Source organism: Cololabis saira, chromosome 19 (assembly GCF_033807715.1).
Source record: "Cololabis saira isolate AMF1-May2022 chromosome 19, fColSai1.1, whole genome shotgun sequence".
NCBI classification, from domain to species: Eukaryota; Metazoa; Chordata; class Actinopteri; order Beloniformes; family Belonidae; genus Cololabis; species Cololabis saira.
In genome coordinates, this window is record NC_084605.1 from 22870288 (window position 1) to 22890179 (window position 19892).

At 45.3% G+C, this 19892-nt stretch overlaps 1 protein-coding gene across 1 annotated transcript in view; it reads right to left on the reverse strand.

The window, feature by feature from the left end:
• pemt (phosphatidylethanolamine N-methyltransferase) overlaps positions 1-19892 on the reverse strand; it is a 94982-nt gene that overhangs the window by 15624 nt on the left and 59466 nt on the right. Inside the window, exons 4-5 of the mRNA XM_061708640.1 lie at positions 19253-19398; positions 9880-9991 (exon numbers count right to left, since the gene is read on the reverse strand). Coding sequence (XP_061564624.1) covers positions 9880-9991; positions 19253-19398 — 258 coding nt within the window. The remainder of the gene's footprint in view (positions 1-9879; positions 9992-19252; positions 19399-19892) is intronic.

Genomic DNA, 19892 nt, shown 5'->3' on the forward strand with positions numbered 1-19892 from the left:
TAAATTATCACAACACTGAATTTTCACAAATGGAAACTTTATTGTTAAAAAAATAAAATATGAGTTGTATATATAAATAACATTTATGCACTATTTAAGCCGGATCTACCCGGCGGATGCTGAACGCTGGCCCCGGAGCCACGCCGGGCGCCCGGGAGCAGCGCGCATCACCGCGGCTTTAACGGGGGAATCTGACCGGTTCCGACCGGCCGGGACCGCAGGAACCGGCCTGGACTGGTAGCAGGGACTCCCGGGGACCGACCAGCGGAATTTCAGCCGGATCTGCCCGGCGGATTCTGCGCGACGGGCGCCGCAACCCCACGGCCAGTGCACAGATCGGCTCCGGAGCGCATCCGCGGCGCATCGCCCGTTATCGGTGATCAAACCGACAGATTTGCCTGAAAATCTCGGAGGGTGAAGCTGGTCTGACCTGGGACAGACCCCCAAGGACCCAGCTCCCAAACCACCCGGGAACCTGGAGGATTCAACCCGGATCCGCTCCGCCGCGGCGCAGCGTCCGACTGGCTGAAGGATGGACCGCTCCAGCTCCGTAGAGATCTGGTTGTGGGCGTGGTTTCAGCAGCGGAGGCTGAACCTATGGAAATCTCCTCCCGTCGTTACGTAACGACGGGAGCAGATTCTAATCGGCTCAAAAAAAAACATGTGACACTGGGGGACTCTGTAAGGCGGGGGTCAGAGAGCTTGCAGAAATTCATGATATTTTGTCTCCCCTGTGCTGGCAGGGTGAGGGGAGACCACTATATATATGTTAAAACAAGAAAAAACTTGTTTTTCATAATAGGTCCCCTTTAAAAAGAGATTAGCCCCTCAAAATATCAGTTTGATGAAAGAGCGCTTTGAGAAGTCTGACCTTGTCATATTAATTTAGCAGTTTCCAAAATACAGTTTCACTTTGGAGAATAACAGAATACATTTCATAGGAAATGGTTTGTTTTGTTTATTTGCTGAAGGTCTATTGCATAATATGTTTCACGTCTGATGCTCTGCATCGCCAAGAGATGGAGAGTCCCCACCTGGATTTAACTAAGACCAGACGCTTCCACTGGAAAGACACTGCAGTCACAGACATTTCAGCTGGTAGTTATGTAACCCTGAGCTGAAGCAGCGACATGCTTCTCATTCCTTAAACCAACATCTCAAAGGCACACCCTGTTATCGCACGAAAGACACTGTGTTTCTGAAGGATCACACTGTACTTCTGCAAAAAAACAACAACAAAAACAAATGAAAGCTGCAAGCAGCGATGAACGGGCCATCGCACCCTTGTGCATGTTCAGGCTGCAGTGGAAGCGCTTGTATGACTTGCATGTAGATGTCTTCAGGCCTGGACATTTAGCGGATGACACCACCCACAACTCTCTATGTCAAACCATTCAAAAGTTATGGCAGAAAGTAGGAACTATCAGATATCGACCAATCAGATGAAGGGACAGGGCTAATTTGTACCAACCTTGTTCAAGGACTCAAAACCGAGTCCTATGACACCACCCACAAGTCTTTATGTCAAACCATTCAAAAGTTATGGCAGAAAGTAGGAACTATCAAATATGGACCAATCAAATGAAGGGGGGGGACTTTTCTTTAAGTTGGGACATGATACAGGTGTGTACCGATTTTAGTGCATGTACGTCAAACCGTATTGTGGGGCTTGAGGCACGAAGTTTTATCTGTATGGACCAATCAGATGAAGGGGGGGGCGCGCTTTTTGGTGTCTATCGTTGCCACGGTAACGCTTTTGACTGAGAAAAAGTAATGCGCATCGTCACAGGATCGAGACGCACATTTTGATGTATAACACACCTGGGTGCACGTTATGGTTCGGGCGAAGAAGCGGCTGAAGAAATGGCATAAATTGCGCCAAAATTACATGATTAATTAAAAATGTCCGACTTCCTGTTCGGTTTCGGCCATGGCGCCAAGAGACTTTTCTTTAAGTTGCGATATGATACAGGTATGTACCGATTTTTGTGCATGTACGTCAAACCGTATGGTGGGGCTTGAGGCACAAAGTTTTCTAGGGGGCGCTGTTGAGCCATTAGGCCACGCCCATTAATGCAAACCATTAAATATCACATTTTTCTCCAGGCCTGGCTTGCGTGCAAAATTTGGTGACTTTTGGGGCACATTTAGGGGGGCAAAAAGGCCCTCCTTTCGTCGGAAGAAGGAAAATTCCTACAGATACAATAGGGCCTAACTCGGGCCCTAACTAGTGTCACAATGATCCAGATGTATGGGAGCAGTAGCCTTGAACTTGTCTCCTCATTTGACATTTATCGACTACGGTATCTCCAACATGTGGTAGTCGATTTCTACAAAAGATGTCAGCAAAGTGAGCAGAAGAACACTCCTGCACAAACTTATTTGTCACCTAGACACACACATGCACCAGCACACTCCGCAGCCGTCGTCTCCAACTCCAGCTCTGTGTCATTCCTCTCCTACGAACCCCCTTTGCCGGTGTGCAGCCGCTCCTTAAATGTACAGGCAGGGAGGAGAGATGGATTGGGCACACCTGTACCCAATCAGCTGATCCACGCCCGCACCACCTGTGCGCTGCTCCCCCACAGACCACGGCCAATCCTCCACCCTGCCACAGTCAGTTATGACCAGTTCCAGAGCAACTGATCCATCGGGATAAAGAAAGTGACAGGCCCCCATTACGCAGTGCTGTCCAAACCTGTGGAGTCAGTATCAAGTTATTTTCTTCCCATATGAGAATGCATTAAGGAGTGGTTTAGTAAGCATGAAAAATTATTTTTGCACATTGGTTGGCCACAACAGAATCAAGATTTTTAACCCCATTCAGGGTTTCTGGTAAGACGATTTGTCCCCACATCCTCATCACAAATTATTGTACAAAAATAAATGCAATAATAATGCATTTCTAAGTAGCTCATATGCACATAGTCTATTTTGGAGACTTATGTCGTAGTTGGGATTTATATTTGTCTGCCGTTGCTTGTGTCGCAGTCATTACACCACAAAATGTAGTTCTTCGCTAAAGTGCTGAACTTCCTTTATTTACTTCCATTATGTACCTGAGAACTGCACATATTTTGTGAGTTAAAGCTCATAAATGTTGAGCAACAATCATTTTTGGTGATATTGCTGTCAGGGTTTGACACTTCCCCCCAGTTTGAGTTTCAGTTCTGTCTGTCTGTTTCCCCTGGTTTTTTGGATTCCTGTTTTTGTTGAGTTTAGATCCTGCCGAGCAGTGCTTTTGTTTTTACCTGTTGTGGAATAAATCCTTTTGTTTTTGAGAACTCCTGCCTCAGGCCTCCCTCTCTCTCCTGCGTTTGGGTCCACACCTTGAGCCCACACGTGACAGTTGCAATTAATCTTTCAACTTGGTTTAAAAAAATTAGCAGCAAAATCCGCTGAAGGAAAAAGGAAAAGTATCAAATGGACCACTCACATCTGTTGCAGAGTTGATGCAGATGGCAGGGGGCGTGTCAGGCTACGGTGGAGGGTTTTCTACTACAGCAGACATATGTGATCTGTTCATGGTGGAAGCATACACTATGGCACGGAGTACAGATTCTGACAGTGCCACCTCAGAGTAACACATGCATTGACCACTGGATGCACCTCAATGTCAAGTCCAAAGTAATAACCAAGAACGTCTGTAATCCTTCACTTAAATATTCATTTTTCTTGCTGGTAATACTGAACTCAGTACTGGCTTGTTTTACACCCATTACCTGCATGCAAGCCAGGGAATATGAAGATAAATATGACCCTTATGCAAGATTCTGCCTTCAAACATAAAATACCTATTATTTCTGTAAAGAAGCCAACAAAAAATTACAAATAGATGCCACCAGTCGTTAAGTTTCACGTAATTACAAACCAAGTGCATCATTGCAAGGATTATTCAATCAAGCTGTTTAGAAAATCCACTCTAGTCCTCTGACCTCTATTTAATTTGTGTTTCCCTCGTAACATTAGCAGAGTAAGTATAAAAGTGAGGAAGTCTGATCTTTAGTTGCCTCACATCATGTGTTTTACTTGTGGGGGGAGGCGTACCTCTGAGCCGGGGAGAACAATGGCGCTCAGACTTTCTGAAGATCACTCTCAGCTCTGGGCCAAATTCCACCTTCACCGCCATTTGTACCTCACCTTGCTGCTGCTCAGCTGCAGCTCACACCACAACGTTTAAACGTTACAATATCTGCAGTGTAACAGCAAAAATATACTGTATGAAATGGTAAAATACATCGCAAGACAGGTTCAGGGACAAAAAAAATGATTTTGTAGCTAGGTAGCTGAGCGCCTGCAGCAAGAAAGATGATTTAGCATTTGTGATTTTGTCTTCCATAGTTCTCACAAACAACTGGAAGTCTAAATTGTACAGCAGTGAACCAAATTATCAAAAGAAACTGCCTGATATTATGCAGGTCCCGCTCATGTCACCAAAAGAACCCCCTGGCAAAAATGTTCCCATCAACCAAATATGAGGGCAGATGTTGGCTCATGTCTTCAAATACTTTTTAAATCTTTCCATGCTCCAGTCTGTAGTCTCCACATGTCTCAAGAAAACTAAAAATAATCCCATTCCCAAAGAAGCAGAATGGGAGGCATCTGAATGACTATTTCCATATTGCACACACCTCCACCACTTTGAAAAGCTAGTCAAAGCCAAACATCGCAACATATCTGCCAGCTGGACGCGACTGGTCCAATTTGCTTACGGGCCAAACAGGTCAACAGATCTGTGGCATTTGCACTCCACACGGCCCTCTCTCACCTGGACCAGAGCAACCGTTATGTGTGAATTCTGTTTGTGGACTTCAGTTAAGCTTCTGACTGCATCCAACTGCAGCCACACTAATTATGACGCTTAGGGTTCTGCACATCCGACCATCAATGTGCAGATGGATCCTGGACTTTTTATCAAACAGGCTGCAGTCTGTGCGGGTTGGTAGAGTCACTTACTCCACACTAACTCTGAACACTGGGCCCCCCAGGGCTGTGTCCTCCATGTACAGCTCCATCATGACCATCAAGTTTGCAGATGACACCACTATCATCGGCTGCATCACCGACAACGATGAATTGGTCTACAGAGAGGAGGTTGCAGGACTTACTTCATGGTTCAAAGCCAACAACCTCCTGCTCAACAACAACAGCAAGACCAAAGAGCTGATCATGAACTTCCGGAGGCTACAGAGAGGAGGACATGCCCCCTTTTCACATAGAGGGAGCAGCAGTGGAGCGTGTCAGCTCCCGGCCGGTCACGCCATACTGACATTATCATCAGGTCATCGAGACAAAGTCTCTGTGGAGACCTAGAAGGTTTGGCAAGGACACCAGAATACTCATTAACTGATCGAGACTATCCTGACTGGGAACATCACGGCCTGGTACGGCAGCTGTGTCATCCTCAAACACAAAGCACCGCAGAGGGTACAACCATAAGGTTGTTGCCAACCACCAGAGTTGCCAACCGTCCAGGACATTTACAACCAGCGCTGCAGGAGGAAGGCCAGAAGGATCTTCGCTAACCCCAGTCATCCAAATTCCCAACTACTCATGCCCCCCCTGTGTGTTACACATTTCGTACACAAATACAGAGTTGTATTGATTTCATCTTATTCTTATTTCAGCAGCACGGTGGCTTAGTGGTTAGCACTGTTGCCTCACAGCAAGAAGGTCCCCGGTTCGACTCCCAGGCCCGGCAGGGGCCTTTCTGTGTGGAGTTTGCATGTTCTCCCCGTGCTTGCGTGGGTTCTCTCCGGGTACTCCGGCTTCCTCCCACAGTCCAAAAACATGCATATTAGGTTAATTGGTGATTCTGAATTGCTCGTAGGTGTGAGCGTGAGTGTGATTGTGTGCATGGTTTGTGTGTTTACATGTGGCCCTGTGACTGGTGACCTGTCCAGGGTGTAACCCCTGCCTCTCACCTAAAATGAGCTGGGATAGGCTCCAGCAGACCCCCGTGACCCCGCAAGGGATAAAGCGGGTATAGATGATGGATGGATGGATCTTATTTCTATTCTATTGTATTTTCTATTTACTTCTTGTGTTATTTTTATTATTACTACTATGAATATATTTTTAATTTACATATTCGTACCTCTTTTATCTACATTTACCTCTTAAATATAAGTGTGTAAAGTTGAGTCGACACCAAGCACATAACATTTCATTGTCAGTAATGATGCACGTCATTATATGGTATACTGTGTGACGATAAAGAATCTTGAATCTTGAGCCCTAGTGTTAGTTACATGTAGAATATTATTCTAATATGATGGAAAACCATCCCAGGTGTCAAGATATATTACATCAAAACACAAATATCAATTTGATTTCATTACAAGAAAAGTGGAACCAAAGTTATACCAAATAATTCAGGATTCATCTTTAGGAGACCATAATTATTCATAAGTAATTGATGGGATATACTTGAGCACGTCTCTTTAAAAATGCAAATAAAGGCGTGAATGACCATCCTGTATCTGTGTATACAGTATAAAAGGAAAACACACCAGCGCAGTGACTAAAGGTTTCAAGGTTGATTTGATAGAACAGATCAGAATTTTGCCCTTAAAATGTGACACTTTAAGCTTTATGGTTTTGCGTCAAAACGACGCCGTGCCTACGGCGTGTGGTTTGTGTCGACGCAGACCACACGCCGTCACTGACGCCATCACTGACGCCGTCACTGACGTGCACCTCCCGAAAATTGTAACTACGCGTCGAGGCGACGGACACCACACGCAGACGGAGAGGGCTGTGATTGGTTCGCTTAGAAGCAACGCATTTCCGGTTTCCGGTTTGAAGCAGTAGTGAACTTTCAGGGCTATTTTCTTCGTTTATGTGTGATTCTTTTTGTTTTGTTTTTTTGCACAATAGTTGTCCTTATCTCTTTGATTCACTGTGACCGGAAAAACTCGGATAAACCATTCAGAAAAAGATCGCTAACTAGCGGTTGCGGGGGGTACTGCACCGCGGAGAAATGGAGTGACGGAGAAGTCCAAAGGGTTCACGACGGCGTCACAGTGACGGCGTGTGCTCTGCGTTGGGTTGACGCAGAACCATAATTCAGGCTTTAGAGGGAACAGTGACAACTAAAGTTGGCTGAAAGTTGATTCCAAATGACAGATTTTATTTACTTTTACACTCCTCAATCTTAAACCCCCCAACATTATATAACAGGATATTATACTGTTGCATAAGAAGTGCTGCAGAACATTAAATTGAATTTCTTTCCTGGCGACTCTGTCACTTTGCCTTGGTTCAGTTGGATCAGCAGTTCATACAAATATGCGTGACAAGACGCCAAAAAAAAGAGCTGACATCATGCAGCAGAGTTACACAATATTCTTTTTCATTTGCACAAGTCTGGTTGGTGTAATGTAATAGTGAGTGTGCATTCCTGCTAAGTGTTCCTGCTAATCTCTCATCCAGGTGACACTGAGCGAAAAGTAAGAGGTCTAATGTGTGGGAGACAATGACAGCCATTGTGGGCTAAGCGGGAGAGGGAGAACTTTTCTCCCTCCTCGGGTCCTTCAGATGTGGATGAGAGCCACGAGTGTTGTTTGTGTGCGATTACTGACGTGGATCGACAGGATAACCTCATCGCTTTCGGTCAAAGTGGGAAACGTCAGTGCGAGTTTGTGCATTCTTTTTCTGTTTAGAAATATGTTTGTTTGTTACAAATGCAATAACTTTTCTATTTTTGTGTTTAATTGTCCAGTGTTATCAAATAAAAGCAGCTTCATGGGTGTCAGTAATGAGGTTCTAAAAAACTATGTATCAGACAGAAAAATGATGAGGGGATTCTCAATAACTTACTCACTAGTATGTGAGAAAATTGATTAACATTGTAAAGATCATTAAAATGTCCCTTTTTTAACTGTTAACATTTAGATAACACTGCAAACTGATGAAAGAAGAACTTCTTGATTTTTGTCTGGCAGTAACTTAGTTCACAACGGATACACTTTCTGACACGTCCTACATTTATGTTAGCTTGTGTTCCCTTGGTGGTTGGAGGAATCGGTGCAATGTGGGGCTCAGCGTCCAATCCACGCACTGGCACTTGGACAGAGCTGGGGACAACCTTCTGGTTGGAGGTAAACCGACTCTGGTACTCGGGGACAGCCTTAAAGAGTCATGTTTGACATTAGGTGGTTTGCACATTAGGTGAATAACAGATTCTGACAAGTTAAAAAAATGCCTGCATGGATGCATTTGGTATATGCAGGCCACATTCATGTAGGGCAGGCCAGTGAAACGTGACGACAAGATGTTGCTTGAAACATTTAAAGATGCATATTAATGGCAGGTGTTAACAAAAGTTCATCAGAGACATTAACCTTGAGGTCTTTTCACAGATTTTCTTGTTTTTACTCCCCTTCAAAAGGTTTGGGATGAATTTCCATGTTTTCTTTGTGTTAGGGTCTGGTAGCAAAACCCTCTAGCGACTGGCAACTCATGTCATTTCATTACTCTTGTAAAATAAACATAATCCACAATTTTTTCCTCCCATGCCAATGAAGAGGGTTCCCTGTACCTGAAGCAGTGAAACAGCCCCACAGCATCATGCTCCCAACAGCATGCTTTACTGTGGGAACTGGTTTTGGGTTGAAAGCTTCTCCCTTCCTTCACTAAACAAACGTAGCATCAATTTTCATCAACAGACTAAAGGTGAGAGTGATAAAATTGATTCATATGTTCCAACGTCATCATTGTATTTTTATGGTGATTAAGAGGTGATTAAGAGCCCCCTTGACAACCTTCCATGAAACCAGTTCAGCGCGAATCTTCTTTGCAGACATCTGGGAATTTGTGTTGACGTCTCTTGTTGTTCTCTTCTCCAAAGTTTTGGAAATCTCCCAGTTCCAACCAGATCCAAGTTTGTTTTTAACAGACACTGTGTTCTTGTTCTTTGCAGTGAAGCAGCAGCTGTACTCATCACAAAAGAAACATTTGGAAATGGCAGTAGAAACGTACTCACTCATCTCCTGCCTGAGTTCAAGCTGACTTCTTCACTTTCTGACATGTTCATGTCACTTTTTAAGAACTTTAAGTGTTGAAATTACACCAGCCCTGTTCATAGAGACCTAGTCGAAAAACTCAAATGATGATTGATTACACAGGTGATGTAGGAAAAATATTCATTTTATATTTGAAAGTGACCAGATAGTGGCCTTAACATTTATGAATGTTTTCCCTCTGTTTTATACACAATGCAACCCTTGCTCAATCCCATAATTCTGCCTAAAATCTATACTACTTTCGTAAAAGTTTTTTCTTTTTTCATCACGTCTGCCTCCATGGAGACGGTACTAACGGAGCGACCCAAGGATCTAAACTGGCAGAGCAATAAAAGGGGAGGGGGTGAGGAGGGAGAAAAAGGTTGCAGCAGTTTGGTCCCCAAAAGCTTGGCATACAAAATGAACATGTGAACTAAATTCAGATAAGTCATAATAAAGAGCCCAAAAGACATGCTCAGAGGGATAATGGGGTTCATATGCAAGCGCTGGGAGCGGAACAAAAGAATGCTCACCGCTCAATCAGTGCCTGGTTCATCAACCCTGGAAAGCTTGCCTAGTAACTACGCGAGTTGAGCCCCAAGCCATGTTGCCATGGTTGCCATAGAAACAGGAGCACACTTTTTCTTTTCATGCCTACCTTTTACAGGAGTGATTTGCAACTTGGAGTAAACAACACTTTTCAGTTCACCTTCTTTGGAGTTTATACGTGCTTTGTCTTTACTTAGAAGGTCATTTGACGCACATTGGTACTCTGTCACGTGGCTAAAAGTCAAGGCTAAAAACAATTAGAATTAAGTGACTTTAATGCCTGTCCAAACCCTCCGCACACTTGCACCCACACACATGTACTTACATGAGAGCCAGGCCGAGGTAGTTGGCAGTGCTGCCCCAGTACATCGGATTCTCCATGATGTTGAAGGGGAAACCTGTCGCCTCTTCATCCATCAGAATGCCAAAATAATCACCTGCAAAAATCCACAAATGAAACCACACACACACAGACACACACACAGACACACAGACACAGACACAGACACAGACACACACACACACACACACACACACACACACACACACACACACACACACACACACACACACACACACACACACACACACACACACACACACACACACACACACACACACACACACACATCAATTTGGTTCCACTTTACGTAATGTCTGCTGGTTTGCATCCCTCCGTTGCCATGGTTTCTGCTATGACATCAACCTTGACATCTTGTTTCAAAGTCGGACCAGACAGGACAGGTCTTTGGCTTGCTTACTGTGCAACGGGGCATTTTTCACTAGTTCCTGACAAAACAACAGGGTGCTGACATCAGAGTGCAGATGCCAGTGAATAGGACACTAGCATCACACAGCCTCGCTAATGCTGCCCTGTCTGACTGCTGCATGGCACCCGGCTGCTACTCCGGCCCAAAAAGTAACTCCATGAAAATGACCTAATGTGAAAACACCTTGAGTTTTATTGCTGCAAAAGTGCTTGAAATCTCGCTCGTTCGTGTAAGGAACTAGAAATGCTCATGATACATCTTTCAAAAATATCTGAACACATTTATTTACACTGTAAGGCTGAAGCATCGAGGCGTGTGTTTTTGTGAAGCTGATAAACACTTTGGAAACGAGCGTTACTTCACGTTACTACAGGCTATGTCCTGCGACTTCTCATCAACTCACGTGGTGAACTCAGTGAATTTCCTGGAAAAGCCAATCCCTGGGAATGTATCTGTGAATGTATTTAGAAGGTTGCTGTGTGGTACGAGTATAAGGCTCGCTTGAGATTCAAATTTGGAGCCGTGTCTGCTGCTTTCTGGAAAGTTGTCAGCTACTGTACATTCTTCAGGGGATGAGATGACTAAAGGCTGAGTTATGGTTCTGCGTCAAAACGACGCCGTGCCTCCGCCGTGCCTCCGCCGTGCCTCAGCCGTGCCTCAGCCGTGCCTCAGCCGTGCCTCCGCCGTAGGGTACGCGTCGACGTGTACCACACGCCGTCACTGACGCCGTCACTGACGCCGTCACTGACGCGTACCTCCCAAAAATTGTAACTACGCGTCTAAGGCGACGCAGACCAAACGCAGACGGAGAGGGCTGTGATTGGTTCGCTTGGTAGCAATGCATTTCCGGTTTCCGGTTTGAAGCAGTCGTGAACTTTCAGCGCTCTTTTCTCCGTGTATGTGTGATTTTTTTTTGTTTTGGTTTTTTGCACAATAGTTGTCCTTATCTCTTTCATTCACTGTGTCCGGAAAAGTCGGATAAACCATTCAGGAAAAGATCGTGACCAAGCAGTCACGGGAGGTACTGCACCGTGGTGAAATGGAGTGACGGAGAAGTCTGAAGGGTTCACGACGGCGTCACGGTGACGGCGTAGGCACAGCGTCGATTCGACGCAGAACCATAATTCAGGCTTACCTAACACTCAGGCACAGCTATAATTGTTTTTCCTCCGACTTCATATTCTTTCTACACAAAACTTTTTGTTGCATAAGTAGATTGCATCTATAACTTTGCTCCACAATTTCTGATTGAAAAGTCACAACTAAAGCAGTAAAAATGAACTTTTGTGATGTTTTGCTCCAAGTCTCCCCCTGTAGGTGAAATTAGTCACCTTGACAACCATGTGCAAGACATTTTTTTTTTTTCATCTCTGGATTGGTTTCTCTCTTTTTTCCCTCTTCGTAGCCACTGCCATGATGTCGACCATCACTCTAGTTTCATTGTTGGTGATGTAAAAGCTTTTGCACACCTTCGTTTTGGGGTAAGTTACATATAACATTTTTCAGCCCTAAATCAAGTCGAAGAAGGCTTTCACATTAGTGATTTCATTTTATTGGGCACCAATGGGGTTTTTATTTTATTTTTTCCAATAGAGATTGTACTGTTCCTGGTTCAAGTGCTAGCATGGGTTCTGTGGATGCTTACACTGATTTTCTCCAAGTACTCGAGGTTCCTCCCATAGTCCAAAAACATGTATGTCAGGCTCATTGGTGATTCTAAGTTGCCCATAGGAGTGAGTGTAACCATGTGTGGTTGTTGGCAGAAAATACACATTTCAGTGCTCGTATTATCAACTTTTTCTATGTAAAAATTGACACATATCAGTGCTGCGTAACCAGAATCAAATTGTTTTAATGAAAACTGACAAATTTCACTGCATATGAAAAATAAACATTTCATTATAATATAATATTGTAACTACACAACCTAAAGTTACAACATATTTGGATATGTTTTTCATATTGTTTACATAATATGAAATTAACACTAACAATATTATTTAAGCCCATGTATACAATAAAGTCGTACTGGATTTACAACCTGCCTGAAACATGATTTATTATTAAAAAAATAAATAAAAAAATAGAAGAAGACATCCTCATCCTCCCCAGGTTCAACCAGATATATAAAAGAGTTAGGTCATGTTCACTGTAGCAGGGTGGATGCTACGGGGGCCCGCCCGAAGGATGGAGAGACACAGAGTTTTCGTGCAGAACCTTTATTAACAGCAGATCACCCAGTGCACAAGCACCTCACGCAGCGGCTTCTTCATTCTGAGTATCTCCCACAGCTGCAGTCTCCCAGTCCTTATCAAGGCTGGCAGGGTGAAGAAGCTGACGGGACACACCTGTGTCTCGTCAGCCTGAGTGGCTGCAGCTACTCCACCCTGCCACACACCCCCAACGCCAACCTCGAGCCGGGGTCCGTCCGGCCGAGCCTACTCCCCCCCCCCGCCCCCTCGGAGCGGGAGAGGAACCCTCCGGGCTTCCTGGTCGGGTGGTCGCCCCCGGCGTCGGCCTGAGCCGCGGAACGGTCGGGGTGGTCTCCCCGGGCGTCGGCCCGCTCGCCGTGGAGGATGCGCTCGGGGCCGGGCCCATGGTGATCTCGGGCCACCCGGTGCGCGCACGACTGCCTCCTTCACCTCCGCGACGCAGCCCTGCGCGGGCTGCTGGTCCGCCTCCAGGACCGCCTCTTCCCCCACACTCTGCTCTGGCCGCAGGTCCGGCCCCGTCTCCGCGGGACCCGCCGTCGCTGGCGGCTGCGCCTCCGAAGCCGCCTCCCCCGCCAACTCTGCCTCCGCCTCCGTTCTGGGAGCCGTCGCCTGGCGGCCTGCAGCCACTGCCTCACGGCCGGTCGGCTGCAGCGCCACCAGCGCTGCCGCGGCGAACCTCAGACGGGGTGCAGGGATGGGTCGCTCCGCGGGTCCCACCGCCTCGGGAGCCGTTGCTTGGCGGCCCGCAGCTTCTGCCTCCCGGCCTCTCAGCTGCGGCGCCGCCAGCTCCTCCCGCGTTGCTGCGGCGGCCCTCAGACGGGGTGCAGGGGTGGGTCGCCCCGCGGCCACCAGGGCTTCTATGGTGGCCAGCTGCCGCTCGCCCTGGTCCCGGAAGGCGACCGCCATGCCCGCCATGGCCCGGGCGAGCGTGTCCAGGGCCCGCTCCGTGCCTCTCTCGTCCATTCTTCGGGCCCCACGTTGGGTGCCAGATGTAGCAGGGTGGATGCTACGGGGGCCCGCCCGAAGGATGGAGAGACACAGAGTTTTCGTGCAGAACCTTTATTAACAGCAGATCACCCAGTGCACAAGCACCTCACGCAGCAGCTTCTTCATTCTGAGTCTCTCCCACAGCTGCAGTCTCCCAGTCCTTATCAAGGCTGGCAGGGTGGAGAAGCTGACGGGACACACCTGTGTCTCGTCAGCTTGAGTGGCTGCAGCTACTCCACCCTGCCACATTCACAATCTGAACATCAGGCAGCAGGCAACTACGTCAGGTTCCTGTTTGTGGACTTCAGCAGCGCCTTCAACACCATCCTCCCATCCGTCCTGGGGAACCAGCTTTCCCTGCTGCAGGTCCCAGTCCCCACTAGGAGGTGGATCATAGACTTCCTCACCAACAGGGTGAAGCTGGGGAAGTGCATCCCCAGCCCCAGGTCCACCAGTACCGGCTCCTCGCAGGGCTGCGTTCTGTCCCCTCTCCTATTCTCCCTGTACACCAACAGCTGCATTTCCCTCCACCCCTCGGTCAAGCTCCTAAAGTTCGCTGACGACACCACCCTGGTGGGCCTCATCTCCAGGTGTGACGAGTCGGCCTACAGGAGGGAGATCGAGCGGCTGCTGAGTTGGTGCTGCCACAACAACCTGGAGCTCAACACCCGCAAGACAGTGGAGATGGTGGACTTCTGGAGAAACGCAGTCCCTCCCCATCGTGCTGGGAGACACACAGGTGGACTCTGTGGACTCTTTCCGCTTTCTGGGAATCACCATCACCAGGGACTTGAAGTGGGAACTGAACTCCACGACCCTCCTGAAAAAGGCCCAGAAAAGACTGTTCTTCCTCCGCCAGCTTGGGAAGTTCAGGCTGCCAAGGACCATGATGGCCCAGTTTTACACGGCCATCATTGAATCCACTCTTACCCACTCCATCATCACCTGGTTCCCCGCTACAGCTGCAAGGGACCTCCACAAGCTGCAGCGAGTGACACACACACTTAGACACGGAGAGAGTGATTGGCTGCCCCTTGCCCTTCCTGAAGTCCCTCAACTCCAGGGCATTGAGAAGGGCTAGGAAGATCATGGCCGGTCCCTCTCACCCTGGCCATGGCCTCTTCACTCTCCTCCCCTCTGGTATGAGGCTGAGACTACCTAAGGCTGTGAAAGCCGCCACAGACTCAGCTTCTTCCCCTCCCCCGCCAGGCGGATCAACGACTCAGGTTTCCCTCCCACTCCTTAGTGACACTGGCACTGGTCAATGGTGTCACCTAAAAAACTAAAACTGGACTATAACTTATTGTATATGCCTGCACTTTATTTTTTGATTACTCCCTCACTGTGGTGTTGTGTGTCTGTTATTTAATTATTTATATGTGAAAATAATATACTGAATGCGCACACTGTTACCACCGTGACAAATTCCTATGTGTTTAACACAAATGGCAAATAAAAGCAATCTGAATCTGAATCACTACGTATGCCTAAATAATGGGAAGTGAATACACTGGAGCCTTGATAACAAAACTCATGCATTTGATACTGGTACTTTATCAAGTGCTGGATATCAAGCAAATGTATTGGGAACATCTCAAACTAGGGCATTGCCCACTGCAACCTGAGGACTTACTCTGGACTGCTGTGTAACAAGCCTAGAGCATTACACCCACACAAAACACACAAACATTATCTGACCCATTTAGAGCCATAACATGACATATGCATTCAGCTGCTTTCCTTACGCATCCCCCTGCACATCCACAAACAAATATTCACACACACACACACACACACACACACACACACACACACACACACACACACACACACACACACACACACACACACACACACACACACACACACACACACACACACACACACACACACACACACACACACACACACACACTTGCAGTGGGTAAAAATTACCTGTTGAATTACACTTGTTGAGCTGTCCCTGTTTTCTGTCAAAAACCTGTTAACGCCAGGGTTATACAACATTTCCATTATGTGTGCGCATATGAAAAGGTATGACGGGAAAAAAAAGATTATATAAACAAATCTGTTGAGTATATAATAGAAAACCAGCTACAACTGGGCTCAAACAATATAAGCCAACCTCAATTTATGACCTCTTGAGTTACAACAAATGGACCATTCAGATCTCAAAGCCAAGCGTAACAATTTTATTTATTTTTTAAATTTTCCTGTGTCACAGTGTCTTATTTTCTCGATTCATCGTTACGAAAATCTAAAATTTGGGTCTCCAGAAGAGCAGAGTTTGGTCCTCAGTGTAAATATTAAAAGGTGTTGGTCTGTAATGAGTAGGTTGTTATCGGAGTTTGGATCACAGGCCAGGTGGTCAACATGGTAACACTAGGTGTAATTACATTTTGACTGGACCTTTGTCTCTACCCCTGGGTCATTAGTTTGAATCATCAGGTCACAGTGACTCAAGAAGCTTAATATAGAGCCACTAAGACATATTAAATCACAACTCACACCTACAGGCTATGTCCTCAATTATGTTGTCCTCCACATTAGGAGGTGTGGTAAAGGAAACATGCTGTCATTAGGAGTTGCATGAAAAAACATCATTACGCAGACTCTCATCCTGAGCATCTAGGAACAGTTCTTGGATTACGGTGCAGGAAAGAAAGGCAAGCATATCAGTTTTAGTGAGAAATAATTTGTCAGCAGGAATATGATACTGGACATCATCCCACCGTGGAGGTGTTCCTGTGATTTTCAGTTCAGCCGCTGACCTTTCAGTTAAGCTAATTCTATAATGTATGATTCATTATTGGAGGGAACGGCAAGATAAGGGAGGAGGGAGGTCAGTTTACTACCTGGAGTCTTCACACTACAGAGCCACACAGCCGTTATACATGCAGAATGATGTTTGGCATTGTCATGATGTAACAACATGGTCTTCCCTGAAAGGACCATCTGTTTATCAGCATTTGTTGCACCAAAACCTGCATATGAGAAGGTAGGTGAGAACTATGGTGTAAAACCGAGGGGGCTGTATATTTAACTGTGCAGGGGTGTTGTTCTCCACACTCCTTTTGGCCGTTGCTTCTCCATTACAGCGGTGGTCACAGTAGGATCCAATGACTTAGCAAACCACCACTTCATATTTCACTCACATCATCCATTTAGCTTTCATTTCTTTCAACCACTAATAAATAAAAGAAAAAGACAGCAAAGATGAAGAAAATAGGAAAACAAACTAACAATATTAACATTAGTTGATTAAATACATCCCAGATTCTCCTGAATTCTTGATTTGGAAATTTTAATTAATAAGCTGGATGCCCCTGTTTAGCCTGAAGGATTAGCCTCTTTATTAGGGCCAGTCTCTTGGCGCCATGGCCGAAACCCAACAGGAAGTCGGCCATTTTGAATTAATCGTGTCATTTTGGCGCAATTTATGCCATTCCTTCGGCAGTTAATGCGGCTTGAACCGTAACGTGCACCCAGGTGTGTTATACATCAAAATGTGCGTCTCCATCCTGCGACGACGTGCATTACTTTTCTCAGTCAAAAGCGTTACCGTGGCGACGATAGACGCCAAAAAGCGCGCCCCCCCTTCATCTGGTTGGTCCATACTTGATAATACTACCTTCTGCCATAACTATTGAATGGTTTGACATAAAGACTCGTGGGTGGTGTCATCAGACTCGGTATTGAGTACTTGCACGCCTGAACGTGCACAAGGGTGCGAGGGCCCGTTCATCGCTGCTTGCAGCTTTAATTTTTTACTTGATTCCTTTTATGTTTTTAGTGCAGAAATACGAATACTTTGACTATACCATATCAACCTTTTCGTTTTGAAAAAGTACCACAAAGGGGTGCCCCACCTCCTGCGGTGTGAGTGTGGGTGGACAGAGAACTTTTGATGTGACTTTAAAATCACATCTTTACTTGCAGGTGCAGATGCAGGTTTCTCACACAAGATTTATTTAGACACATGCTTCACATGCTATGAGACACACAAGTGCACTTCTCCTGCTTCCCATCCCTGATTGACTTGGATTTCAACCCACTGATTGCCAGGGAAGGTGCAGGAGCAGAGGTGATCAGTCTGGGGGCCGAAGATGACTCATTTAGTCGACTGACCTAGAAACTGAATATCAACACTTGACAAACAATCAGCATGCAAATGTGATGCTCATCTTCATGCGAAATGAAGCACGTATGTACTCAGAATAAGAAGCAGATGCATGCTCCAGTATCAAGGACATGAACATATTTTGTTTGAATGCGTAAGAATCAGAAGTGATGACAGAACTGGAAAAAAGTACATTCACAAATTACATTACATTTCATGCAGCAGACACTTATCAATAAGGACGTCACTTTTAATACATTACTTGCATCAACAAGGATCACAACCAAGCCAAAAAGCAAAGGGAGACTTTCAGTAGGCAAAAAGATTGATTTCAAAAAGGAAAAAGGCAAATAGGAAGTGCAAGTGGAGAACACACTCAAAAATAAACTAGAGAATCGCTGTAAACAGAGAAGTGAAAAGTAGAGTAAGAGAAGATGTAGGCAGAAAAGATGCATTTCGAAGAGGTTCTTGAAGATAGAAGGAGACGCCTCCGCTCTGATTACATTTGGCAGGTCGTTTCACCAGCGCCGAACAGTCTGTGAGAACTGTCTGGACACATATCTTTGTTTTCTACATGCTGTTCTAAATGTATTAGTGGCCCATGCTTGTTTTGAGACATAAACCGTTGGTCTGGTCCAAACAGAAAGGCTCATGGATAAAGCGTGGATAAAAGAGGGGTTTCATTTGCAGAATAAACTGGAAGAATAACCCTTTTAGATCAGAAAAGGAGAAAAATCCGTCCTACACGTCTATACCTGCTTACTTACCTGCTGCAGCATTTCCCAGCTATCTTAGGTGAAAGGCAGAGGAGCACCCTGGACTGATCACCAGTCCATCGCAGGACCACATGAGGCAAAACAACCACACACACATACTCTATCTCCACATGGGTAAATCACCAGTTAACCTGCCATCTATGTTTTTGGACAATGGGAAAAACTGGAGAACCATCAGAAAACCCACACAAGCCCGGGGAGAACATGCAAACTCTGCACAGAAATGGATTTAAGGACCTGAACCAGGATTGACCTAACTGGGCGGGAACATTGCTAACAGTGACTAATTGAATAAAAATACTTAAGAAGGACATTCTCGTATCATCTCAACTCTTACTTTTTGTGTTTTTCCACTGTTAAATAGGAAATAGAGGTCAGAATAACAATGACAGAAGAATAGACACTTCTTGTTTTCTCAGCAAGTTTCATTAAAGTTCATGAATCTCACATTTAATTTTCAGAATCAAATAAATTAACTGTAAAGTTGGTTAAAAGAAGGGATTTTTTTGGTTTGTAAAGAGGATGTTTCCATAGTTACATAGCCCCTTAATTAGGTACACTCGGTATATAAAGTATTGAGAGCCCATATGCTCACCATAAAGTGGCCGGTAAATGCTGTTGTTTAGAAATGTAACAGTCATAGAATGATGTCAAGGGTAATATTATTATATTACCACCCAAACATATTCTGAAGCACAGAAATAATGTTGTAATATCATGTCCTATTTACAGTAAGAGTTTCCCAAGGCTTGTTTTTCAACATGCTTTTGGTCTTTTTAATGCTTTAGTGCCTTGTTTAACATCTGCTGTTCGGAGTGGGTTTCATACTCACCCAGAAAGGTTCCAGTGAAGCCCAGAGCGAGGAAGCTGCTGACCACCAGGACAGTCCCAATCACCATCAAGGCGATACCCCCGTAGAAAACTCCAGTTTGGTCCATCACCTCCCACCTGGCCTGGTTCCTCATTGCAATAGTCATCCTGGAGAGCAACACAAGTCACAACTGCCTTATTTATGCATCAGGACAGGACAACTATAGCTGAGCAATCAACGGTTTATTAGTCTCCTTCCCCGGGTTTTGGTCCAGGTTAATGCCTGTAACATACAGATTACTCGTGTTTCATATTTTATTAGTTATTTTAGTTTAAATTAATTGCTGAATTATGGATTTTGATATTATGTCCATTTATTACATTTATTATTAATACTTTATTCATTCAAACCCTAATAAACAATAGACTGTGGTCAGATACAGACAATCTACAAAATTGGGACAGAATGTATTTATTTAAAACTAAAACATTGGTACTCTCAAAGTAGGACACACTTCAAGATTATATGAGCAGCATCAATACCAAAAGTGGTTTTACGCAGAAGAAACTGAAAAAATGGAAAATGTCAAAATTAAAGAGAAAAAAAAAATCCTGGTCCGGTGGTGCCATTAAAAAAAAAAAAATTCTGCACTTTATATCAT